Source organism: Mauremys mutica, chromosome 8 (assembly GCF_020497125.1).
Source record: "Mauremys mutica isolate MM-2020 ecotype Southern chromosome 8, ASM2049712v1, whole genome shotgun sequence".
Classification (NCBI taxonomy): domain Eukaryota; kingdom Metazoa; phylum Chordata; order Testudines; family Geoemydidae; genus Mauremys; species Mauremys mutica.
The window spans coordinates 34,636,172-34,662,578 of NC_059079.1; the positions used below are offsets into that span (position 1 = coordinate 34,636,172).

Consider the following 26,407-nt stretch of genomic DNA (forward strand, 5'->3'; position numbering starts at 1 on the left):
ACTTGCTGACCAGCTATATAATGACAAGAAAGACATATGGGACTGGAAGCTATTATTCTTGTTCTTGATAGGCTATCAGAATGCAGAATGCCCAAGAAAAGAGCATCAGACACTGAATATCATGGATATCTACCTGCATTCTGTGATCCAGGGTCAGCATCTGCTGTCACCTTCAGGAAAACCTGCCGAAGACATGCACATCTCTTGGTTAGCAACACCTTTGGAGTCATCCTGCTTGTGAGACGCTAGCCATCATCCTCTAAAATGACATTTGCAAATAACTCTGGGTTATTTGCAAACTATAGCTGCTAACTACAGAATCAAAGATCCGCTAGGAAAGAGCTTGGGAAGCAAAATGGTGTGGGGGAGCAGAGAAACCGAGATAAAAAGAGAGGAACACTTGAGGCTAATAAGTCATGGTCCATTTATAAACAGATCTGATGGGCATCCAGGTTTGAATTATATCTGAATTCCCATCTTTAAAGATCTGTTGTATGTGTTACAATGGACATTACTGGTTTATGCTAGGTTTTGAGGAGATTATTATGGCTCCATGTTTTGGAACTCAAGTTCTCCCAAAAGGATTTCTGGAAGGACTGAGAAATATTTCAAAGCATCCATTACCTCTTCAAGGGGAGTGTCCGAAATCCCAAAACTGCTGAGTCCCAGGTCAGCCAGGGTTTCTTCCAATTCTCTGAAGAGACTGGCATAAGCTCGCTGTTTAAAATCTTTACTGGGCAAAAGGTAGATGAGTTCCTGACCAATACTTTCAATTAACTTTGCTTCTGGAACATGATGATGAATTAGTTCTGTAAGCTCATTCACATCCCCTGTAAAAAGTCAAAACAGTGTTCAGAAAATGAATATTTAAGTATTCTAGGAATGCTTCCAAAGGCTGTGCTGACATAAGTTGGGAAGGACTCACACATATCTCAGTTAATATGCTACTAGACTGGGCTGGATCCTGGTCAGTTATGACTTTTGAACTGTGTAGCAGGAAATGATTTAAGGCCTATCAACACCATGATTGACTTTCAGAAGCATCTACTAAAGTGTACCCAAGGGTGAGAAAAACTGAAGAGGTGCTCACAGAAAGATTCTGTTTGCTGCACTTTAAAGATGTTTCTCCTTTCTTGATTGAATCACATATTGTAATACACAGGAGTCTGAAACTATTAGTCCACAGTCAAGGAAGACCCAAGCTTCCACTTTACAGTCTGAGCCCAAGATCTTAGACGATGTCTCAGAAAGGGGGTTTGTCACAGAAAGGTAAGCAAAACCACCAAGAAGCCTTAGTGATTTCTAGGTGACAGTAAAATACACATACCTGAGACAGCGCTGAAAAAGGGAATCTCAAAAACAGGGTTCTCTAAGCTTTAAGTAGCTGTACACTAGGAGAAGCAGCCCTGTTCCAGAAGAATAGGCCTTGGACCAGGTGAATGATCCCAATTCTTACCATCCAGTTCTTGCTCGGGACCTTCCGCTGTATCTTTAGGTGCACACCTGGAACAGGAACACGAGCACTGAGATCCACAGCTAGGGGAGTGCTAGTACAGATAAGTAAGAAAGAGGATGTTAAGTGCTTCAGATGCATATAATGCATGCAAACTTGTTTCATCAGCCTTTACACAGCTTCAGGGTAGTAAGAAATTTGTCTTAGCTGGAACATCTTGAACATATTACACTCAGACTTGCAGTCTGAGGACTAGCATAAAAGACAGACAAAAATTAAATTTCACACAAGCATTGCATCACACCACCATGCATGTGGCAACCACATGGAATTCTAAATTACATGCATTTACTTGGGGAAGTTGAATGAACAATGGCCATACATACAGACACTGTGATGTCAGTGGGTTTACAAACTGGGACGTACAGGATCAAAAACAATCCAGGTCCCTCTTATTTGAGTTGCCTGAGAACTGCTTTTGCCAGGAATAAGTGGCAGGCTGCCATAGTTCCTGAGCTACCCGCTGTAGGGAGACGTGAGCACATCTAGCGTATTGCAGAAGGACTCATGCCTGGACAAATGGGACTCCACAGGGAGATGTTCAATGTAAGTGGTGGGGGAGATTTTCAGATAGGCATCAGCCTCCAGAGCTGGCTGCCTAATTGCCATTTGTGCCTTTGAAAAGCCCTCTGCTCTAAGGCATATGTATTCATAAAACTGGAGAAGCTCTGTTAATTGGTGAATATATAAATCCCCAAATAGTCCTCTAATTTCATGAGGAGGAGACTCCTGTTCTCATTGCCTTATTTCCTAGGACACACCATTTACTGCACAGTCAGCTTTGTCCACAGCAACAAACAGCAGCTACTCAGGTTCTGACCTGTTGCAGTGAATAAATATTTGAAGACGGCTTGTGCAACAAGGGAGCAGAGAACTTACTGAACCCCATTCTCCGCCCCCTTGAGTGTTTTTCATCTTGCGAACCAAGGTGAGGTAGAAGCCAGATCCAAAGCAATTCTTTAGGAAGACAGGAGAGCCTGAGCAGAACAATTTTCCTTGGGAAATGATGGCCACCCGGTCTCCAAGGATGTCTGCCTCATCCATGTGATGCGTAGAGAGGATGATGGTTCTGCCTAGGAGAAGGAATACAGAGATGCTCTGCAATGTACTGTTCCTTCGGTACAATTAGGGCTGAATGTGGATTACAGGGATTGGTACAGTACTTCTGAAAGAAATTCCCAGGAATAAGAGCCAAAGATTTCACCATGAGCTGATCCTATAGGGTTGGGCCATATTCATGGAAAATAGTGGAGATGCAGGCAAGATGGCAAGTGAGAAAATTAAAAACAAAGAGCTGCACAAGCAACAGATGTTCTCACATGAGCAGGCAAACTCCTGGTGAGGCCCACGAGCATGCAACACCCATAACAGCACCACCACCTTCATCCCAGGATGACCTTGCAGAACATCTGTTACATAACTGAACACGTCTCGATAGTTTAACACATATTAGCTTGAGCATCCGTAAAAGGAGAAGCTGACAAGGAGCTAGGGGCTGGCTAACCCAGGGTGGGAAGAACCACTGACCAAGAGTTAAAAGCTTGGCAAAGGTATATAAATAAATACAATTTCTGACATGATTCTGCTGCCCTTACTCACACTGAATGGAGCTACTCACAGAGTAAAGTACTACTCAGAGTGAATAAGAGTGACAGAATTGGGCCCATCGATGAGAAATCTCTCCAGCACTCATCCTCAGAAATGAACTTTATTTTATTTTATTTTTTTAAAGGGGAGTGAGGCATTTAATAGGTTCAGAAAGAAGCTGAAGCTCTTCCTTTCTGTAGCAGTTGTAAGTGCAAGCAGCAGGATACCCAAACTTTTCCAAAACTGTTCGGCTCCTCTGAAATACTGGGGCCAGCTCTGCCTCACTTACTCTCACTGAGTAGTGCCTCACACTGTTAGGAGTCCCACTGAAATAAATTAGATCACTTGCCTAGTATGACACTACTCTGTGTGAGTTGGATTAGCAGAACAGGGCCCTCTGAGCACAGTTTAGTCTGCTCTCTCCATGTAACATTAAGTTGCTATATCATATCTCTAGCTTTTCTGATCTCTGCCCTAAACCCCCAGGTCATGAGACAAGTGGCTTACGTGAATTTACCACTCGTGTAACCTGTTTGTGCATGTTCATACTCTTTAATGAAAGCTTATGCAACAGACATGCTTATTTGTGAAGGGGTTTAAAAAGCAATTTCTTCTCTGGAGTGTGTTACCTGAGCGATACTTCAGTAGAAGATCCCAGATAGACCTCCTGGAATATGGATCTACTCCAGAGGTGGGCTCATCCAAGACGACCACCTTTGCTTCACCAACAAAGGCAATGGCAACAGATAGCTTTCTCTGCATGCCACCTAAAGAGTGCAGGGACACAACTGTGGGAGTGAGAAGGAAGAGCAGCACCCATTGCAGCATGTGATGATAGATGACTGTTTGTGTCTGCTGGAGACACACAAACTGGACCAGGTAAAATAAGAACCACTCTCACTCCTGAACCTTAGCCCAGAACATGAACAAATACACACATTTTTGCTGGGGTTCCAAAATTTTAGCTTAATTTTTTCATTACTTTTCATTTTCATGCAGTGTCTGCATTTTCTGGTTCTGGCCTGGAGCCAAAGCAGGAAGTTCTAGAGATGGTCTAAGAGAGCTTGGTTTCATGATATTGTCGGCCCATGTTTGCAGAACCTAGGGATCAGTGAAGTATAAAAACTCCTGAGTACTTATCTAATCCAACCTGCAACTCTGGACAGTTATAGGTCACTGCACCCACATGCTGCACCTCCTTGCCACTGTACTACATACAGTTTTACCTTTTAAATGACATGAACAGCCCTTATAAAAATATTACAGTATTCTAGGGTATTCACCCAGGACACTGAAGCAGCACTATGGGAAGGTGTTGCATTTTGGACCATTACCACAGAACAGTGGTGGGGTTGGGGTATGTTATTAAGGGAAAACATATTTTTGTATATTAATATACATTTTTATTCAGCATCACTAAAGTAAGTTTTATGCATCACAGATACATTCACAGCTGATGCCTTATGGACAGATTCTGCTACCCACACTGCTTGAGCAAGCCCATTGAAATTCATAGGACTCCAAATCACTACTCAAGAGATAAGGGACTACTTAAAGTGAATCGTTGGCAGAATTTGTCCCCATGGAACTAAAACAAAAAAGGTGAAGATTTTGAGAACAAATTCTTGGGCACCTGACAGGTTTTGAGCCTCTTCATTCCTTTTATGGGGGAGGCCTATATCTTCCAGCATCATCTCCATCTCCAACATAGCTTCCTCTCGAGACCTCCCTTTCAGCTGGGCATAAAACAAGATGTGCTCTGCTACAGTGAGGCTGAGAAATTAGACAGAAAGACATTGAGACAGGTTAAATGAAGAACCAGGTTGCTTGGTCCAACAGCAGTCAGTTCATTATAGCATTACCTGATTGCCCCCTTTGAGGAGAGGAATTGGTTTATCCCTTACATGCACCTACAATGGTTGGCCTGCAGCTCCTCAGGATCACCCTGCCCTTCCTTGCTCTTGTTGCTTCTCTGTCTATCCACCTGTAGTGGGGCAGTCACCCCGCTCTGGCTCAAGAAGGGCTTAAAGCAGCGTGGGAAAAAGGCTGCCCCGAGGGAGCCAATTGCTAGGCTGATTGGGGAAGCAGCCTCAGCTGGGGCCACATCCCAGTCAGGCTACAGCAGGCCCTATAAAGGGACTGCTAGGCAGGAGCTACGTGAGAGTCTCTCTCTAGCTGTGGAGAGAGATGGGCCTGGCTCCCTGGGAGCTGAGCAGGGTACCTAGAGTGGAGCAAGGCTAGGGGAAGGCCAGAGGAGCTGGGGAGCTCCAGGCTGGAAAACCCCCAGGCTGCAGGCCTTGGTAAAGGTTGGGAAGGGTACTGGGGTTGCAGAGGTGCAGCCCAGAGTAGGCAAAGGCAGCAGGTCCAAACCCCCCCTTGCCAATGATGAGTGGTATAGACTGCAGTCTGCCCCAGTGAACGGGGGCTAGATGGTGACTGGCAGTAGCCACTGAGGCAAGATGAGAATAGAGGGTTGTGGATTCCGCTGGATGGGGAGACCCCGACTGTGGGTTATTGCTGGGGGCGGAACCCCAGCATAAAAAGGCATTGGAGTCTGGGAGGGACATGGGGGCCAGCAGCAAGTGGGACATCTCCCAGCAGAAGGTGCTCTGGAGCTGGAGAGCTAATTCCCTGGACAACCAGCAGGAGGCGCCACACCAGTAAGCCATTGCTTCGCTACACCACCTACCTGCCTTTCCAAAATGGCACCCCCAACCATCAGCACAGCCTACTGCCAGGATTCATACGGCTTTTGGGGAATGGGGCCCTGAATTATTGTGTGCTTTGATTCTCATGTTAAGTCCCCCCCATGCTCAGTCCATGTGAGCATTCTCAGTACAAGCCAAGCAGCAAATCTGGGGGGCATGTGACCCTGCATCCCCCCATGCATCTCCTCTTGGGAATTATAGAAAGGGTAAAATAGTATCTGTCCTTTAGAAATACTGACAGGAGAAGAAGGAAGGAGGGTTCTGTCTCTGAGTTACATGCACTGTCAGAAGAGCACAGAGAAACAACATGGGCTTTGGGGACACCCCAAACATCCAGCCCAGGTGGTGGGGGCTCAGTTCTTGAGTTTGGCATCATATGGCACTTACTGATTAAACAAGATGTTGTACTGAGGACACATGCCTAAGCTCTGCCGAATCGAGTCCATATGTATCTGGATGTCCTTGCCACCAACCAGGACAGTTCCAGACGTGGGTGGGAACAAGCCTGTTAGTATTGACCTGGCCAAACACGAGAAAAAAAGCAAATGGACAGTCCTTAGATTTCAGATAAGCAGAGACACTTCTCTCATGGGCCACTAGGTGGCCCATGATGACTTCTTATTCCAGTGGCTGCTGAAACACAATCCCACTGTGAAGCATGGACACATCTAAATCTCGTCCTAATAAAATACACAGGTGAGACTCTGGGAATGTGGACAGTAACTTCGCTAGTGTGTGGTTCTATATGGTTTCCACCTAGGCTAGAAAATTGATTCCAAACTTGGTTTGCACAAAAGTTTGATCTGGTCCTTGCTAGCTCGCCAAACGATGTTAACCTGAACTTGTACTTTTCAAACCAGTTCACCAGGCAAGTTTCCCCAGCCCTGACTACCCATGACCTAGAATGAGTCTTGCTGGGGCAGAGATCCAGAATAATGGTCTGACGCCTTGAATGCAGAGTTACATAACAGTGCTGCCCATGGGTTATACTAGAGCTACCCTGCTCTCCTGACCTGCACTCTGCTTTGCTGTAGACTGAAAAGAGTTGGAGACTGTATGGTAGCTCACTAATGTGTGGGTTTGGTATTACCTGCTGGGTACAAACAGAAAACACATGTAACCCTAGGCTTTTCCGTGCTCTGGTGTTGTGGGACTAAAGGGCCATTTTAAATTGGGTGTATAGTTTACATATACATTGTACATAAATCCATAGCTATGGTATGTGACGTAAATACCCCACCCCAGATCTACTGAATATAAACACTGGGGCCACGTTCTATACTCAGCTGCACCCAGGGCATGCACCGCTTTGGACTTCAGTCAGTGCATCTATAGGGAAGTAACCAAGAACAGCGTCCAAAAGTATCAGTTGTGCTTGTTTTAGAGCGTCGCAGCTCTTTCAAACAGAAGGGCCTCTGTTGCCATTAACATGCTTATAGGGGCTTGATCCAGGGACATGTTTTGTTTCATCCACATGTATGTGTCATGCATTTCATGATCTCCCTTTTCTATAGTCCGCACGTCCCTGCATGGGGACAGCCTGCCCTTATGTGCTAGTTAAAGAGGTGGTAGCTAGGAAAGAGAGAAGCTAGGAGAATGGAGAGATCAGCCTGCTGCTCCACAGAACTCAGGGTCAGAGCAGTAGGGCAATGCCCTGGATTTGCACAGCCAGAGCTTCCTCTAACACTTACATGGTGGTTGTCTTTCCAGCTCCATTGTGGCCGAGGAAGGCTGTGATTTGGCCCTCATAGAAAGTAACATTCATGCCATCCACTGCTGGCTTGGGCCTGCCTGCAAAAATCTTCACCAGGTTCTGCACACACACACCCGGGATCAGGTCTGGAGGCTCAGGTTCAAAAAAGGTGTTTACTTGAAAGGCAAGAAATCAAGAATGAAAAGGGAGTCAGAGCCACACTCTGGCCACAGCTCTCAGCACATCATTGTTTAATAGCAGCATAATCACAGTGTAAACTACAGCACAAAGTCCCAGGGCCCAGTTGTCCCCTCACACCAGTTTTGAACTGGGGTAGGTTTATTGACATTCATAGAGTTATTCCTTATTTACCTGGGTAAATGAGAGGCTTTGTGGAGACACAACTCACTCAGTCAGGTGAAGGTGTTTTGTGTTTGTTCATATGTGACAGAAAGAGATTGTTTAGGTTTCATTGTCTGTCCATGTGCTGAGAGATTAAACCAGCCTGGAGATGGGGCTATATTTCCAACTAAGCCATTCAAGTCATCTGCCCAGACGTGCCTTTTCTTTTCTTTTACTAGGCTGTTTAAAATCATAAAGCTTCCTTTTAATCCTAGGGGGTGAAATTCACCCTGGGCAAAGGGCCAGCCCCAGATCTAGGCACCACTTAAGATGAGCTCTACACAGGGTGAATTTCCCCCAGAGATCACAAAAGCATAATTTTAAACTTCACCATCAAGTTCTAGGCAAAGCAAAGACCCTGTGAAGGAAACCCTTGGACAACAGAAGACAAATGATAGGAGTTGAGAATATTTATGCTACAGACCCTGTGCACTTCTATTTACACAACACACTTAAGGATTTGCAGAGAGGGTTATTCTGCAATTGTAGTTTACTTCACTCTTCAGCCCCCAGAAGGGCTGTACTGAGGTGCAGTCCAGGTTCTCTGGGTGTGGCCAATCCTGTTGGTGAGCCCCGTCTCCATCAGCAACTCCCATGGGTCGGCCATTCTGAACAAAGCTAGCAGAGAAGCCCCAAGTGGGTGGATGGGTCTACTGGACACCGCAGAGCCGCTACAATCACAGGACTGGACTGTGCAGCTTTGTAATACAAGACACAGCAGACCATTCCTTTGGGCCTTGCACCACGAGGGAGTCGAGGGCTCTCAGCACTTCACTGGATTGGGCCCAAACTCCCTGGAGTACCTGATGCGTGTTTGAATGCTAAGACAGGAGCGTGCACACACAGACTCCAGCAGCCTGGCTCTTCTGGCTCTGCATGGAACATTGGTCAAGATCCCACCATGAGTCTACAATTTGACATGAGTTCGTTTCTCGTTTGCCTGTAAAACTCCTGGACTCAGGCTAATGCATGTGTTGTGAAGTCTATCCCCAAACTCTACACCTACGTCCCCTTTTTTGTGGCCATCCTGACTCCTCTGCTCTGCTGGCTTTCCCGTGGGGCTAAGGACTGGTCATTCTCCTGACTCCACAGGTGGATGTTGATAACATTGTGGTGTTTGTTGGGAATGTAGATGAGGGCTTACTGCAAACTGCCTGAAGTTCACCAGCTAGGGCAGATTTATCTTGTGCCAGTCCTTAGACAGTGCTCTGCTGTCTTGCACTTGCACTGGATTGGCTTATTGCAAGTTCATCTATCCTTTGCACCACTGTCCAACTCCAGTTACTCACTCATGCCAGCTCGGAATTTTATGCCCCCGCTCCTCCTACTGTTAAATGGAACCTTGAATTACATTAGCTCTGCAATTGTTTTATTGTGTACTGTTCACACACACCATGTAGCTGGCTGAAGACCTCATGCTAGGAACGGGGAATGTAGGCTGTTCCTTTTAGTGACAGGCAAATCCCCTGCTACTGCAGTTTCAGAGCTGCTGGAACTTGGGAGCTGATGAGCAAAGCAAAGCAAAGATAAAGAGGTGCTAGGAGCAGATTTGCTAAAATGACCTTTGCCCCTTGCCTGGCTCATTCCTTTTGAAGCACTGTCCTGTTTCCATTCACCCTGAATGCAGGTCATCAATACCTACATGAGGATGAGCTCTCATGACCCCAGTTTTACCTCTAGCTTTTCAAGAGAGTCTGAGAGCTGAGCCCTTAGCTGTCTGCAGTGGTGGAATCTACTGTGGAATCACCAGCTTGCTGCCATGAATTCCTCTGGGGACCACATGCAGAAAGCTCATCTGTCTCCCCACTGGCCCTTGAATACCAACCAGGTCATATTCAGGAATGTTTAGATGGGGGCTAATGTCAGCATCACACTGTAGAGACAGAACAATTCACATAAATCCCTTTGGAACCAGCCATTCCCCTACATACACAGGACCAGCTGCAGGATGGGTTTTGGGAGGAGTTTTTGCCTTTATCTTAGCTCATCTCTCTCAAGTCTTGGTATGAAAGTCATGGCCACAATTTAACCCTAGCAAGCCAGCATGTGTCCCCCTCAGCTGTCACCTAGCAAGGGTACTAACATGCTGTAAGAAAAGACAGTTTCCACTGGAAGAGACCCAGCTGTAGAGCCCTTATGGTGGAACACTCTCCTCCAGAGGTAGCCAGAGCAGCCCAAAGGGCTATGGACCGCAAGGGAGCAACAGTGCAGTGGCTGGGTGTTTCAACACATCTCCTGAGAAAGTTCTTCAGTCAGAGCAAACTGTGGAGTCCCTGGCAGAAATGAAAGCTGCACCCCAGTGAAGGGCTGCCAGCAGCAGTACCATTGCCTGCCCTCCTGGGACAGCACTGACTTGATGGCAGATTGGAGCTAACCAGCACAGGATAGGCTATACAGCCCATCACTGCTGGTTTGTGGGCAGCTCTGTGCTTTCTCAGGAATAAGGGCTCAGGTCTATGCTCCAACATGGAGTGCTGCTCTTGTTCCTCACACGTACACAATTCTGGTTTTCTGCGAAGTACCTGGGGGTTAAAATGTCTCACACAAAGAGTCACGGTTACTCAGGTTGCTCTCTCTCTCCTTACTAGTCATTTCATCTTTGTCCTTTGCCTCTGCCTTAGGCTTCCCCTGCTTGGCGCGCTCTTTTTTTCTTTTGTGTTTACATTTGGATTCTTTACCATCCTTCTCCCCCTGGTTGTCACTCTGTTCTTCCAGCTTTTCAGGCTCGTCTGCTTCCTCCCTCACGTTTGCAGCCTTTTCCTCGCCTGTGGCCTTCCAGGCCGGACTGCCTTCTTTCCTGGGACTTTTTTCTACATTAACCAAAAGTTAATTTAATGATTACCATCATCTCTGGAGATGTGCTGGGAGAAGTGAGATAGTAACAAATTACAACAGTACTTATCTCTGAGCATTATTCATCATCAAAGCCCTTCAGTGACATTAGGAACATAGCAATTGCATTCTGACCCATCAGACTAACGATCCACCTAGTCTAATATCCTCTCTTCCAAGTACTCAAGATCAGGTACTACAGAGGCAAGACTGACATCTTTTCAATTTCATGGTGGAAGTTTCTTCCTAATCTCAGGTGCATAGTGGGCTGGTTTAAGTCCTAAAGCATGAGGTCTGATATGCCCTGACTGTGTTGGTAACTACAGACTATGTCCTGCCATGAAGGCAGGGGACTGGACTCGATGACCTCTCGAGGTCCCGTCCAGTCCTAGAATCTATGAATATTCTTCACTGTATCTTCACAAACCCCTCCTTGTTAGATCCCTATTTTGCAGCTGGGGATCCAGAGGTTAAGTGATGTAACCAAGGGCAGAGCGAAAGTTAGTGTGCAGTTCCCAATCATGTGCTTCGATCATACCTCTAGGAAGGAAAACAGCTATGTGAATTTATGTGGAGCGGGGACAAGGGAAGCAAGAACAGTGACTCCTCTGATGGGTTTTTTTCCCACAACGTAGAAGCAGAGGTTCGCTGTTTTACAATACATTGAAATGATCTGGATCTATTAGTCTACACATAACATTTCCTTATATCAGAGTTTAGTCTTGCCCAATCCTGTTCCCATTAAAGGCAATGGAAAAACTCTAATGGAGTTCAGTGGTACACAATTAGACCCCATAAGCAGGTTTCACAGTAGCTGGAAGTGCACCTCCCAGCCCAGGTAAACAGTCTTGTGCTAACTCTGTGCACTAAAAATAGCAGTGTAGATGCTGTGGCATGGGTGGTGGCTTGGGCTAGCCACCAAGTACAAGCCCGCCCGACCCACTGGCTCTGAACTCAGATGGCTAGCCCAGACTGTTGCCAGGCTGCAATGTCCACACTGCTATTTTTAGGGTGCTACCCCAAACGGAGCTATCACAAGCTTGTCTGCCCATGATGGGAGGCACGTTCCTGGCTGCAGTAGAGACATACTGTAAGCAACGTAATTGCCATGGGAATACACTGGTACAACTACTTAGTTTTAAAATGTATCAGGTTGATTTAGCATCTTAGGGCTTGTCTACACTTACAACACTGCAGCACTTCATTGAAGACGCTACCTACGCCATAGGTGGGCTTCTCCTGTTGGCGTAGGTATGTCATGTCCCCGAGAGATGGAAGCTAGGTCGACGGGAGAATTCTCCCACTGGCGCTGTCTACACTGGGGTTAGGTCAGTTTAACTGCATCGCTCAGGGCGGTGGATTTTTCCTAATTTCCTATTGTAAACCAGGCCTTAGGCTATGTCTAAACTTGGAGCTAGAGATGTGATTCCCAGCTCAAAGAGCTATTCATGCCAGTTCTCATCAAGCTAGTGAGGAAAAAATAGTGTAGCTGCAGTAGCGCTGGCAGTAGTGACTTAGCTGATCTGAGCACAACCCTACCTGGACCCCGTGGGTACATATTTTGGGCAGCTAGACTATGCTGCCACTTGCCACTGACCGTATTACTCCAGCGACACTTCTATTTTTAGCATGTGAGCTCGATGAGCGCTAGTGTGAGTATGTCTGATCAAGCTAGAAATCACACCCCTAGCTCTAAGTGTAGGCATAGCCTTATTTGCTCTTGCATTTCCTGGTGTTTTTCTCTCATGTTTTTCCCAGTCCATGGCAGTTTCTCTAAAGGAAGAAAGATATAATTGTTCATTATAATTGTTGCCCTTGTGACCCAGATGTGGCAGGGGTGGGGGAGAAGCTAATTAAATAAGCTGAAGAACTAAAGGACCCAAGTCCTTCAAATAGATGAACTATTATGTGCCTCCCATGGAGGGATTCCTCAGAGAGCTATGATCTTTTCAGTTTTACCCTCTCTAGAAAAGAGGTGGGGGTGAGTTATGACAGATTGAATTCTTGTGAGCCAGTAGGGGCCTGTCCTAAGGTTACCTGAGATAATAGCCTTTCCCTCTGGCCAAGAGCAGAGTCAATTTTTTAAAAATAATTTTGATCCTGGAAAATGAACTGCTGCTTGGGGCAAATGCTCAGATTTCATTTAGGCAGTAACACCTCACTTGAACAATTTGAAAAGTGCTATAAAGAAAGTTATACCAGAAGACTTTAGAGTTTAAAGCAGGGGTCGGCAACCTTTCAGAAGTGCTGTGCCAAGTCTTCATTTATTCACTTTAACGTAAGGTTTCGCGTGCCGGTAATACATTTTAACATTTTTTAGAAGGTCTCTCGCTATAAGTCTATATTATATAACTAAACTATTGTTGTATGTGAAATAAACAAAGTTTTCAAAATGTTTAAGAAGCTTCATTTAAAATTAAATTAAAATGCAGATCTTACGCCGCTGGCCCACTCAGCCCTCTGCCGGCCTGGAGTTCCGTTCACCTAGTTTGGCAGCGGGCTGAGCGGGGCCTGCAGGACCCCGGCTGGTAAGGGGCCGGCAGCTGGGACCCCAGACCAACAGCAGGCTGAGCGGGGCCAGCGGCCGGGACCCCAGACCAGGGGTGCGGGTAAGAATGGGGGTGGTGGTGGTGCAGGAGCTCCCGTTTCGTGCTCAGGGTGGGGGTGGGGATGTGGGGGGGTGCAAGAGTCAGGGCATGGGGTGTTGGGGGGCTGGGTATGTGTGGGGGGTGCAGGAGTCAGAACGGGAGCTGGAGGTGTGTGAGAGGGTGCAGGAGTCAGGGTGTGGGATGGCTGGGTATATGTGGGGGTGCAGAAGTCAGGGCTGGGGTTGTGGAGGGTGCAGGGGTCAGGGCAGAGGGCTGTGTGGGGGGGGGGATTCAGGTGTCAGGGCAGAGGGTTGGGGGGGGTTTCAGGGGTCCGGGCAGAGGGCTGGGGGTGTGTGGGGAGGTTTCAGGGGTCCAGGCAGAGGGATGGGGGGGTTTCAGGGGTCCGGGCAGAGGGATGGGGGGGTTTCAGGCGTCCGGGCAGAGGGATGGGTGTGGGGGGGGGTTTCAGGGGTCCGGGCAGAGGGATGGGTGTGGGGGGGGGTTTCAGGGGTCCGGGCAGAGGGTTGGGTGTGTAGGGGGCAGTTTCAGGGGTCCAGGCAGAGGGATGGGGGGGTTTCAGGGGTCCGGGCAGAGGGATGGGGTGCTCGGCTCGTGGGGGTGCTTCCAGCACCCTGCCCTGAGCGGCTCATGGCAGGGGGCTGGAGGGGATATGCCCGATTCCACCCCTTTACCCAGGGCCCCATCTGTCCCCACCTCTTCTCTGCCTCCTCCCTGGAGCAGCAAGCGCACTGCGGCTCCGCTCCCCCTCCCCCTCGCAAGGGCGATCAGCTGATTGGCGCAAGGAAGGAGAGGAGGAGGGGCAGGAAAGCAGCACGCTGGGGGAAGAAGCGGGGGAGGGGGGAGCTTGGCTGCTGGCAGGACCAAGCTTCTGCCTCCTGCCCCCACAGGAGAGAGCGGTGGGTGGAGGGGCTGAGTGGGGCCGGGACCCCAGGAGGCAGCAACGTGCCATTAAAAATCGGCTTGCGTGCCATCTTTGGCATGCGTGCTGCAGGTTACTGACCCCTGGTTTAAAGGCTGTCTACCCCTCTCCTAGGCACACCTGGCAGAAAACACAGCACTTATGGGGCATTATGAACAATCTGAAAGTAAAATTATTTGTCTATTAGTATTGAGGGGCATCCCAAAGGTATGTGCTAAATGCTAAAACCCTATAAGTGTGGGGTTTTCAAAGGAGCCAAAGGGAAATGAATGGCCCACCTCCTATTTGTGCCTTTGAAAATCTCCCTTCACACCTATATACATGCAGTTCGTTCCCCTGTACTCAATGCCTCTTTGGCTGATAGGCTCCGAAGCAGAGACAGAGAATGGACTCTAGTAATATCCAGGCCAACCTCTGTCATTCTGAATTCCCCTCACAGTGAGGCTAGTGGGAAGCTGTTTATTCAGTTCAGAACATACCACACTGTAAATCCCCTTTAAGGAGAACAATGTTGCTTTTTCTTTCTTCCTGAGCTCAACATGTGGGCAGACTGGGAGGGGGATTTCAGAATGTTTGCAGAGGAGATTAGACCCTGCTGGTCTAGAAGCAACTTCTTGTGCCCAGACTCCTTGCAAACAGTTCATCAGAGCTGATGAGGGGTCATACTGTGATGAGCAGATTGACCATGCAAAAACAGACAAAGAATGATTCCTTCATCTCTCTGCCTGTTACGGTAGAACCTCAGAGTTACGTACACCTCTGAACAAAGCATTATGTTTGTTCTTTCAAAAGTTTACAACTGAACATTGACTTAATACAGCTTTGAAACTTTACTATGCAGATGAAAAATGCTGCTTTTAACCATCTTCATTTAAATGAAACAAGCACAGAAGCAGTTTCCTTATCTTGTCAAATCTTTTTTTAAACTTTCCCTTTATTTTTTTAGCAGTTTACATTTGCAGTTTTAGGGCGGAGGGGAGGGAGCGATAGCTCAGTGGTTTGAGCATTGGCCTGCTAAACCCAGGGTTGTGAGTTCAATCCTTGAAGGGGCCACTTAGGGATCTGGGGCAAAAATTGGTCCTGCTAGTGAAGGCAGGGGGCTGGACTCAATGACCTTTCAAGGTCCCTTCCAGTTCTAGGAGATTGGTATATCTCCAATTATTTATTTATTTATTTTATTTACAATACATTATTGTACTGTACAGTATTTGCTATTTCTTTCTTTTTGTTTCTTTTTAAACAATGAGCCAGATGCTGTCCTTAATTACACTAGCATCAATTAGGAGTGTTTAGATAGGAACTCTCGAAGTAGGATATATATATACATACATGTGTGTACATACACACAAATAGGCACAATTCTGATCTCACTCTAGTGTAAATCAGGAGCTTCACTGAAGTTAATAATTACACTGATGACAAAGTAAGTGGGAGAGACTCAGGTCCAGAGAGGTATAACCCCAGTATAAACACAGTGTAATTAAAATCAGTATCATGTCCATTGTGACTCAAGCTACAAATATTCTGGGTTGGGTAATAACAGCTCATCAAATATCCTCATATGCATGAATTAGAGAGATGTGGCTCTGATGTTCCCAGGTAACCTACGCATGCTTTAAAAGCCCTCGGATGGAACACTGACTCATCCTCTAATAACTCTCTAATAATAGTGGGCCACTCAGAGTTCAAAGCCACCTGCTAAGATTCCCACTGTACGTCTGTCTCTAATCTTTTCAGTGGCTCACATAATGAATGTACAATGTATTCACCTCTAAACAGATCGGTGGGTTTTGAAGTTATTTCCGAGCACCAGAGTTTTCAAATAACTCACCATCAGCAGCTGCTGTTTTCTCCGCTTTTGGGTGGCCAGACTCAAGCCAGTAAGACTCCTGCAGAGGGAAATACCAAGGTCGTGGTATCCCATACTCCCCTAAAACACAAACAAGTACAGTTCATACAGAGAGTCCACATTCTTCTATGGGCTGGAACTCAGGTATGCAAATCTCATAATGTAAACATCAGTACTTGGAGTTTCATTAGCAATCATGTTCCAGCATATTAGAAGATCTAACAAAGCACAGCCACCTACCATGCTTCCAGCAGACTAACCCCAGTTTCCAAATATTTTGGGAGAGGGAGGGGAAATAAACACATTACGTGTGATCAGAGCTAACTTTAGTTTTCTAAAGCAAAATGTGGTTTAATTAAGGAATTAGGCTACCCCCTGCCTGGGGCTAGTTTGAACCCTTAATACTAGGCAGGAGCCGCCAAGAAATTTCCCAGTTCCAGCAGGTAGGCTCCTGACCCCAAGTAATGATTTCTTTTTGAAGTTCCCTTCAATATTCTAGAGACTGAATGGATGAAAAGCTCATCATGTTTACAAAGATCACACTGGGTCTGAATGCACAACAGGCATCAAAACTAAATTAAGAGGCAGCTCAGGCCAACATTTCAACATGCAGCTTTCCAGGAAAAACAACTAAAAAAATGTGGTGTGATGGTGATTTACACTGGCTAAGCATCTGATTCACTATGTTTAAAGTCTTATTCTTTGTGAGGCTATCCGCATACTGTCTTTTGCCACTTATTCAAAATCAGCAATGAGATGTGCAATAATACTGCTGTGTAGTCTATTTCTGTATGATAGTTACTGGAATAGTTACTAGAATGCCTGCTTATTTCCACTTCATTTCTCTGTATTGGATTTCTAACAAGGACGCACTAGACAAGGACTGGATGACCCCCAAGCTGTTTGGGTAATTTCCAGAGACACTTTTTGCAAAGAAGCAGTTTATTCCATCATTGCTTCAAACCTGATACAAGAACTTTGCAATGATTGTATGTATATGATTTCCGCTTAAAATACTACCGTCTAGGTTCTTAGAACTGACATACTGTGCTCACATTAACTCACTCAACTCTCCGTCTGCTCACAGAAGCAGACTTGGCTTGTTATGGGTTGAGTTAAACCTCCTTGAAGGTGGTGGATGTACAGTCACCTTTCATTCAGGATAAGTGTAAAAAACAATTGAGCTCCTTTATGGAACCAGATAGTTGAAGCAATAGGAGCCACCACTCAAACCACCGGTACTTGGAAAGGCTTGAGAAAAAGCTGAACAACGCAGGCCAAGGGGTTTCCCTGGGGACAATTATGAAAAATGCAGGGGCTGGAGCACTGATTGGTGGAGCTGTATGTGTCTGAATATGAGAGAAAAGCCGTGAGAAACACACAGACACCACAGAAACAGAGAAGGAGCAGAAAGCCAAGGAGACAGCCAGAACAAACAGTGGGAGTGTGGCCCTGAAAAAAGCCTAGAGAGAGCTTTTGGGGTAAACTATTGGTTAAAAAGAGGCTTGGAACCATGAACAAAGAAGCTGTCTCCTGTCTGACTCCCATGGTGTGCAGGGATATAGGACTGTATGTTCTTTGTAATTAAACGGGATCACATGATCAATTTCTCCTCCTAACAGAATAACCCTCCACACTCTGAAGTTTGGCTAACCATTGCCACCTGCTTCAGCAACAGGCAGGGGAGCTACAGTATGTGTGCTGGAGCAGCAAATCCATTCAAAGGCACCCCCATTGCTTCTACAGCTTTCAATGTGGTATTTCAATCATGTTTAACATGAGGGTAAACAACTTTTTTTAAGCTACAAAGAAATGTTCTTGCCCATTAAATACTCACTTCTTAATTTGTACCATGTTGCTAACATCACACCCAGGATTCTGTATAAAAACCTTAAGAAACCCCTTAGGGAATCAAGTATCAGAGGGGGTAGCCGTGTTAGTCTGGATCTGTAAAAAGCGACAGAGTCCTGTGGCACCTTATAGACTAATGCGTGCATCTGACGAAGTGGGTATTCACCCACAAAAGCTCATGCTCCAATACTTCTGTTAGTCTATAAGGTCCTACAGGACTCTTTGTCCCTTCAGGAATGTTCCTGACCCTCTAGTCGGTGAGAAGAACCATTTGTCTCATGCTCCACAGGAGTTTTAACCACACCAGAACAAACAGCCGACATAAAAGGGTCACAGCACAGTAGTGAGTCAGGCCCTCAGAGTTTGTATTTTGTGCTCCAAAGTGCATTATCAAGGCTTAAATATTTTCACTAGAGCATGTCAAAATTTTTCTAATTAAAAAGAATTTTGATGAAAAATGGCCTTTTCTGAGCATGAAAATTTTGCCAAAAGATTGTTTTGACCAAAAACACCACAAAAATCTGTTTTCCTTTCTCCCCACTCTTTTCACTTGCAAAATGGAAAAAGGGTGGGAAAAAGAAAAAGTGAGAAAAAGGTAATAATAATAAAAAAAAGGGGTTCCAGACTGGATTTGATTTGTGGTTCATCTGGTCCAATATCCTGTGTCTGACAGGGACCAGCACCAGATACATCAGAGGAAGATGCAAGAAGATAGGCAGATGTGGGGTAATCGCTCTCCCCACTTCCCCCAATTAAAGTCCTATTCTACTCCCTAATAGTTAGAGATTAATTTAGGACAGTGTAATTTACAACCACTACCACATATGAGTGGGAGATTGACATACCTGGAAAAACATTTTCAAGGTACCATGTGAGAATTCCATATAGCAAAGCATCAAAAAGCATCATCTCAATGGAGAAGAAAAAACTGTATTCATCACCCTCCAGAGGACTGGTCCTGATATTGTCCCACTGTAGCCCAACGCCTTGCTCTTCATAGCGTGACAAGTATTCTGTACCGAATCCAAAAGCCACTGGAGAAAGCAAGCTCTGGAATAAAGGTGAAACAACAGGGATTCAGGCAAGGGGAAAGCCCACATCAGTAAAAAAATATTTTTTGAGTTGACGTCTGAAACTTGGTTGTGCACAGGAATGATCAAGATGAACAGAAGGAAATGGTTTTATTTTAAACACAATCTAAGGTACAGTAGGACTGGAAAGAACACTGGGACATCTTTAATTTCAGTACTGGTGGCAGCACCACGAAGGATTTAGAGACAATGGTCCAAATTTAGCCCTGGCATAAACAGGTTCAGCTTCCATTGATTTTAGTGGAGCAGCATCTGCTCAGATGAGGGTGTAACTCATTTGTTATCTCTCCATATGGAGACTAATGGAGATGATTTTGGCAGTTTGAGCTCATTCAAAAAGTGTCTAGTCAGCATCATCAGAATAAATATATGTATGAAATAAAATGTAGGATGGCGGCTCAGGTCTCCTCTTCTTTACCAGGTGTACTGTACTCTCACATTGACGAGAGAGACAGATGAGGGCACAAGAAATACCAAGACAAAGGAATTATACAGTGTGCATGGAGTGCCAGTGTCTGTGCAGCAGAAGGGAAAGTTCACAGGAGACCCAGCCTAAGCAAAACCGCAAACCCCACCCTTTTGATGTACAACAGTTCTTGTTCAACCAAACCAGAATAATCTCTGGCCATCATTTCCCATGCTGCACTGCAACAGCTCAGCAAGTGGGGACGCTGTGCTGCATCACAGAAGATGTAGCCTGGCCCAGACCATACAAAATGGAGGCATGAGCCACTGTGGTTAGATCTCTGAATCAAAATTTTCAGTTTTCAGGTGAAATTTTCCCAGTTTTTGATTTTTTACAAAAAGTTTAAATTTTCCATGGGAAAATCACACCTCCCCCCAATCCAGCTCTGTTTCAGTCTGTGAAGCTCTAAACAAGCGACATAAACCCAAACACAACACACAGGGCAACTCTTGTTTCACCAGTGCTCCCCATCCTGGTTTCTGTCAGCAAGGGCCTGATTCCCTTCTTTTACACCAGTGTAACTCCATCCATTTCAGCACTCTAAATTCCTGTTAATGCTCCGGAGTTAAGGGCATTGAGCTTCTCACAGGATCAGGTCCTTGATCCAGTTTTATTGCCTTCATCTACAGAACCTGAAAATGCTCTATCCCAGGAGTGGGCAAACTATTTGGCCCGAAGGCCACATCTGGGTATGGAAATTGTATGGCAAGCCATGAATGCTCACGAAATTGGGGGTTGGAGCGGGGGGGGAGGGAGAGGGCTCTAGGTGGGGGTACGGGCTCTGGGATGGGGCTGGGGATGAGAGGTTGAGGGTGCAGGAGAGTGTTCTGGGCTGGGACCAAGAGGTTTGGAGGGAGGGAGGGGGACCAGGGCTGGGGCAGGGGGCTGGGGCATGGGAGGGGGTCAGGGGTGCAGGCTCCAGGCAGCGCTTACCTCAAGCAGCTCCCAGAAACAGCGGCATGTCCCCCCTCTGGCTCCTACACAGAGGCACAGCCAGGCAGCTCAGTGCACTGCCCGGTCCACAGGCGCCACTCCTGCAACTCCCATTGGCCATGGTTCCTGGCCAATGGGAGCTTTGGGGTGGTGGTTGGGGCAGAGGCAGCATGCGGAGCCCCCTGACTTCCCCTATGTGTAGGAGCTGGAGAGGGGACATGCCGCTGCTTCCGGGAGCCACACGGAGCCATGGCATATGCGGAGTGGGGCAAGCCCCCAGCTGGACCACCGGAGCGGGGAAAACCACAGATCCCACTCCTTGGCAGGAGCTCGAGGACGAGATTAAAATGTCTGAAGGGCTGGATGCGGTCCCCAGGCCATAGTTTGCCCACCCCTGCTCTATCCCGTGCAGTTAGAGAGCCTGATCTACAGCAGAGTTAGAGAACCAGTCAAACCACTGTGCCAACAATTGTAATACAGATGGGACCACAACTGTATTCTGCAAATCAAAGGAGTTTGCATTTGAGGTTCTGGATTTGGCCCATATCTAGTTTAAAGGGGACACTTTCAAGTCAATTTGAGCCCCACATTTTATTTATATAAACACATGCACTTTTTAAAGGTTGGCAAATGCTCACAGGAATACAAATGTTTTCATGAAAACAGCTTTCAGTGAATTTAAAAGTCAGTTAAAAATCATGTTACAATAGCTCTGTCCCACTTGTGTTAAAATACAGTTGGCACATTTAATTCTGAAATCATTTTAAAATGATAATTTGCATCTTCACCACTTCCTCTGTTTATTTACATTGTGCACCTATTTGTTTCAAGCTGATTGCACTTGCTGGCTCTCCTGCAGCAGTGCACTGCAGCGAGGTACAGGTTGCAAACACTGCAGGGGCATGTCTACATCAACAAGACTAGTTTTATTGAACTTTTAAAAAAAAAGCCAAGTAAACCTTGCTAGTGACTAGGGTTTGTCAGAGGCTTATTCCCCTATGATTGCTAACTTCTCAGCCTAAATTACTTGATAGTGTCCCTCTGAGTCAGGAGTAACTCCACTGAAGTCAGTTGAGTTTCCCCAGTGCAAAACCAGCGTGAGGAGGAAGGACGGTGGCTCAGGTCTCTTCCTCTTTCCTCTGTACTCTCAGTTACTCGCACACTGACTAAAGAAACAGAGACAGGGGCACAAAAAGTCAAGAAAAAGGAATTCTACAGCCAGAGAGAGCCTGAGGTCATAGATTTTCAAAGAGGGAGACAAAAGGCGTCTTACTGCCATAATCTTCAGCTTAATAGTCATGCGGTCCTGCCAAGCAAAGCAGACGACGTGGGGCAGGTAGAGAGTGAAGTAGACGACTCCGCTGCAGGCGGCTGCCAAGTTAGCTTTGGAGAAGAAGGTGCTGAGCAAGAAACACTGCATGATGGTGGCTGTGGTGAACGTCAGCAGAAACAGGAGGAGGATGAGGGGATTGCTGTAGTGAAGCACCTTGCCACACTGTAACCAAAGGAAACCAAATGAGTTTAGGTACAATGCTGTCTCACAAGCTACCGTTGGTACCAGAGCTATAATGGTTAATCAATTTATCCAACCCACTCTACCTAATCTATTTAATCTGTCTCTCCAGACGTTTTTACCACAGCATCTGAGACCTTTACAATTAAAAAAAAAATCACAGCCAAAGTAAGGCAGTGGTCTAACTTCATCCCTACTCACTGGCTCTGAGGCACCTGGCATTGTCGCTAGTCTCACTGGTTGCCCAGCCCAGAGTTCTATTTGATGACTCTCTGTTGTCTTTGTAACAGACGAAAATCGGATGTTCTCCCTCTGCGTTCCTCAAAGGAAAGTTCCCTGCAGACGTTACAACCAGGGGCGGCTCTAGATATTTCACCGCCCCAAGCACGGCGGCATGCCGCAGGGGGCGCTCTGCCGCTGGTCCCGCAGCTCCACCGAAGCTACGCGGGACCAGCGGACCCTCCGCAGGCATGCCACCGAAGGCTGGCTGCCTGCCGCCCTCCCGGTGACCGGCAGAGCACCCCCCGTGGCTTGCCGCCCCAAGCACGCGCTTGTTGTGCTGGGGCCTGGAGCCGCCCCTGGTTACAACCCTGCAAATCCAAGTGAGAAGTGTCTGCATGGAAACCAATTCTGTTAAAATAAAATTGTCTGAACTGTCAGAACAAATTCCCATTGTTCTCCCCGTGACCCCCACACCAGAGAGAGGTTGTGGGGAAAGTTGTCCGACACACAGTTACAAAGAAAAGCTAGTCGGCAGATAATAAAGCACTATATTCTGCACCTGAATCACATTCACATTCCCAGAGCCTGTGAGGGCTGAAGAGGATGACTAAGATCTCCCAGAATCCTTTGTGTAGAAAGTAACCCACTGGATGAACTTGTGTTGACCTTTCTTCCTTAATGCTTTTGAATCTTTAATGTCCCCTCTCACTGAAGAGAGTGGTTTCAGCTGACTGTCAGCTTATGCCTAGAGGGAGACGGGCTGGTTTTTTCCTTAAGAGCTGGTCTCCACACAATTTTTGTACCGTATAACTAGGCCAGGTGGAGGTGTGATTTTTTTACCGATAGACTTATACTGGTGCAGCCCCTACCGTGGTTGCCGTTGTACTGGGATAGCTAGTCCACCATGGGTAGCAGAACAATTATTTTGGTATAATTATTTTGGTATAAGCACATTTACAGTGGTACCCCGATATAACGCTGTCCTCGGGAGCCAAAAAATCTTACCGCATTATAGGTGAAACCGCATTATATTGAACTTGCTTTGATCCGCCAGAGTGCACAGCCCCGCCACCCCCCGGAGCACTGCTTTACCGCATTATATCTGAATTTGTGTTATATTGGGTCATGTTATATTGGGGTAGAGGCAGGGCCGGCTCTACAGTTTTTGCCACCCCAAGCAGCCCGCTGAATTGCCACCCTGGGCTGGGGGGGGCAGTCGTGTGCCCTTAGGGCGGCAGGCGCGTTTAAAGGGCTCTGGACTCCCCGCCGCACCGGGCAGCCCAGAGCCTTTTAAACCCCAGCCGTGGCCGGAAGTCAGAGGGCTCTGGGCTGCCCAGTGCGGCGGGGAGCCCAGAGCCCTCTGACTCCCGGCCGCGGCTGGGATTTAAAAGGCTCTGGGCTCCCAGCTGCGGCGGGCAGCCCAGAGCCCTCTGACTCCCGGGCGCGGCTGGGATTTAAAAGGCTCTGGGCTCCCCGCGGCTGCAGGCAGGGGCGGCTCCAGGATTTGCGCCCCGCCGCGGGGGGCGCTTTGGCGGTTGCCGGTCCCCGGCTCCGATGGACCTCCCACAGGCATGCCTGCGGGAGGTCCACCGGGGCTGTCTGCCACCCTCCCGCGGGATGCCGCCCCAAGCGCGCGCTTGGCGCGCTGGTGTCTGGAGCCGGCCCTGGGTAGAGGTGTACAACAGCCTCCACACTAGGAAGGTTGTTCTGTGTGTGTAGACAAGCCCTAAGAGTGCAAATACACTGGGAGAGCTTATAAGGACAGGATTGATTGGAGAGGGCAGCCTGAATTCTGACTCTGTATTTGTAACAATTCAGTGCACTGGGGAAAATGTCAGGCAACTCTTCCCTGCCAGAACAGCGCCCATTAAGGAACCAACCACTCCAGCTCAGTTAAAGAAGAGTTATACTATCGTCTAGAAAAGGGTTGGATGGCCTTGGAAACTGGGTCCAGTTCTAACATAAACCACTTTGAAAAAGCAGCAATTTTGAGACTAAGGAGCCAGGAGAGTTCTTGCCAGGAAGTGAGGGATAGATTAGGCTTGAGTCAGTCCCTGGTGCCTCTCTCCCCCATTTGTGATAGTGTCCTAGTTTCAAAGCAGGCAAGCACGGTCTATGATAAATGACTCAGACAGTGAATGAAAAGATTAGAATTCCTCAGATTGAGATCTTCTACGTTTGAAGCAGTGATATTTATTGAAAGACTTGCCCTGTATACTGGAAATGCAACAAATGGAACATGACCTGTCAGTGTAATCAGGCCTGACACATCCTCATGCAGACAGTCTTACAATAAGTCTCATTAGTGAATTTATCTCTCTCTGTCTCTGCCAAGTGCTGATGCAGCCTGGAGGACTGCTTACAAGAATGAGCATTCTACGTGCTAAAATCAGAGTAGGCCACCAGTGGTTCTGGTCTCCTTATGTATAGCTATTGTTTCTTGATGGACAGCTAATATTAACAGTGCAAACGTGAACTGCAGGTTTGGGGCTTTTTAAAGTCACTCCCAAGATAATCCTTACCGTAATTAGTGCTGTTAGGAGAGACACGCTCACAGACATCATGATGAAGCTGTCTAGGAACCAGGTGTACCAGATAACCCCATTAGTAACTCCCCGGTTCTTCATGGCTTCTTTCAGTCTCATTTCCTTCTCCAGCACAATGCTCTTCACTATCATGGAGACCGAATAGATCCAAGCCAGCACCATGAAGATAGGGAAGGAGCGGTTCAGGGTGATCATGAACCTACCCATGCAGGGAGAGAGGAGTGAGTGAAATGCAAGTAAAGCCGGCAAGGGTTGGGATGAAAAGGAAGAAAGAAAGGGAAAAGGAAAAGAGGTATAAAGAATTCTTTGCACTTATTATGGCTGAGCATTTCAAAGGAGCCTAAGGTTAGGCTTCTCTGAAAATCCCAGTCTAAGAGTGTAGTAGCAGCTCTCAAAGAACTTTACAAACAATGAATTAAACTGTGCAGCCCCCATCCCCAAGGGCTAGGTGTTATCTATATTTTACACATGGGGAAACCAAGGCACATAGTGTTTATGAGACTTGCCCAAGGCCACTGAATCTGTGGCAAGGTACAGATCTCATTCCACACCTCACTTTCTGAACGCTGTGCCATGCTGTAATTATTATAATGTGCAAAGAACGTTTTGAGACAGATGCTAATGGTAAGAAATGAGTCTCCCGTGTGTTAGATCTTTGAAATGTTTCCCCAAGTTTAATTAGCAAATAAATCAATAAATATTAACTATTAAAAGCAGCCAGATGCTATGTTGTATGCAAAACATCATTCTTGGAAGGTCTTGAGCCTGTCACAGATGGTCAGTGTTAGCAGTTAACTAACAACATCTGCACTACTATGTCAGACAGCTGGAGGGCTCAGTTTTAGGTCACAACCTGGAACCTTTTATGCATGGCTGCCATAGTTTTGTCCCTCATCCCTACAACAGATATTAGCAGTAAAGGGTAGCCATGGACAGGGCCGCCCGGGGGGGGGGAAGTGGGGCAATTTGCCCCAGGCCCCGGGCCCCACAGGGGCCCCCACGAGAATACAGTATTCTATAGTATTGCAACTTTTTTTTATGGAAGGGACCCCCAAAATTGCTTTGCCCCAGGCCCCCTGAATCCTCTGGGCGGCCCTGGCCATGGAGAATACATTTAGGATGACCATGAGCTACGATAAAACACGTTTCCTGCTGGCATCTTTTTACATGTGTTGTGAGGTGAGAGTAGCATTATGTAAAATATCTGACTCTTATTTTGCACCAGTTCCGTGATGGTGACATTTGAATGAAACTGACCAAAAAGCCAGAGGAAGCCCCCTCGCCCCCTCCCCCGCACTTCTTTCTGTATGGGGTAGAAGCCTGGGACTGTAAAAATTAAAGGAAGAGACATTCTTCAGGAGCAGGACAGTGCCAGTCAGCAAAACAGGCAGGAAAACATCACTTTCCCGCTGAAAACTTTCAGAGAGCAACCTGGCCTGCTGAACCAAAATAAAATGCTTTGTTGAGGCAGGCTGGGAAGGACCTCTTGCTTTTGCCTCTTGTGGGAGCTCTGGTCCCCAGATTAGCAAGCATGGTCCCAATGTCAACCCAAAAGCAGCATACCTCTTCCAAAAGGGTCTAGCCATTTTATTTAACTAGGTTCTTCGAAGGGACTACAACTAAACGCGGTCTCTGTGGTTTTCTGTGACTGTTGCAGGCCTCAGGTACATCTA

At 46.9% G+C, this 26,407-nt stretch overlaps 1 protein-coding gene across 7 annotated transcripts in view; it reads right to left on the minus strand.

Annotated features, from left to right (window-relative positions):
* ABCA4 (ATP binding cassette subfamily A member 4) overlaps positions 1 to 26,407 on the minus strand; it is a 118,521-nt gene that overhangs the window by 42,476 nt on the left and 49,638 nt on the right. For 5 of the 7 annotated variants that reach the window (XM_045028740.1, XM_045028737.1, XM_045028738.1 and 2 more), the window contains 13 exons: positions 24,711 to 24,933; positions 21,727 to 21,948; positions 18,809 to 19,013; positions 16,095 to 16,193; positions 10,489 to 10,713; positions 7,500 to 7,677; positions 6,196 to 6,327; positions 4,734 to 4,873; positions 3,730 to 3,867; positions 2,393 to 2,586; positions 1,457 to 1,547; positions 625 to 830; positions 134 to 182 (listed from right to left, as the gene is read on the minus strand). In XM_045028740.1, coding sequence (XP_044884675.1) covers positions 134 to 182; positions 625 to 830; positions 1,457 to 1,547; positions 2,393 to 2,586; positions 3,730 to 3,867; positions 4,734 to 4,873; positions 6,196 to 6,327; positions 7,500 to 7,677; positions 10,489 to 10,713; positions 16,095 to 16,193; positions 18,809 to 19,013; positions 21,727 to 21,948; positions 24,711 to 24,933 — 2,102 coding nt within the window. The remainder of the gene's footprint in view (positions 1 to 133; positions 183 to 624; positions 831 to 1,456; positions 1,548 to 2,392; positions 2,587 to 3,729; positions 3,868 to 4,733; positions 4,874 to 6,195; positions 6,328 to 7,499; positions 7,678 to 10,488; positions 10,714 to 16,094; positions 16,194 to 18,808; positions 19,014 to 21,726; positions 21,949 to 24,710; positions 24,934 to 26,407) is intronic. The other 2 variants (XM_045028735.1, XM_045028736.1) reach the window with 2 other exon arrangements.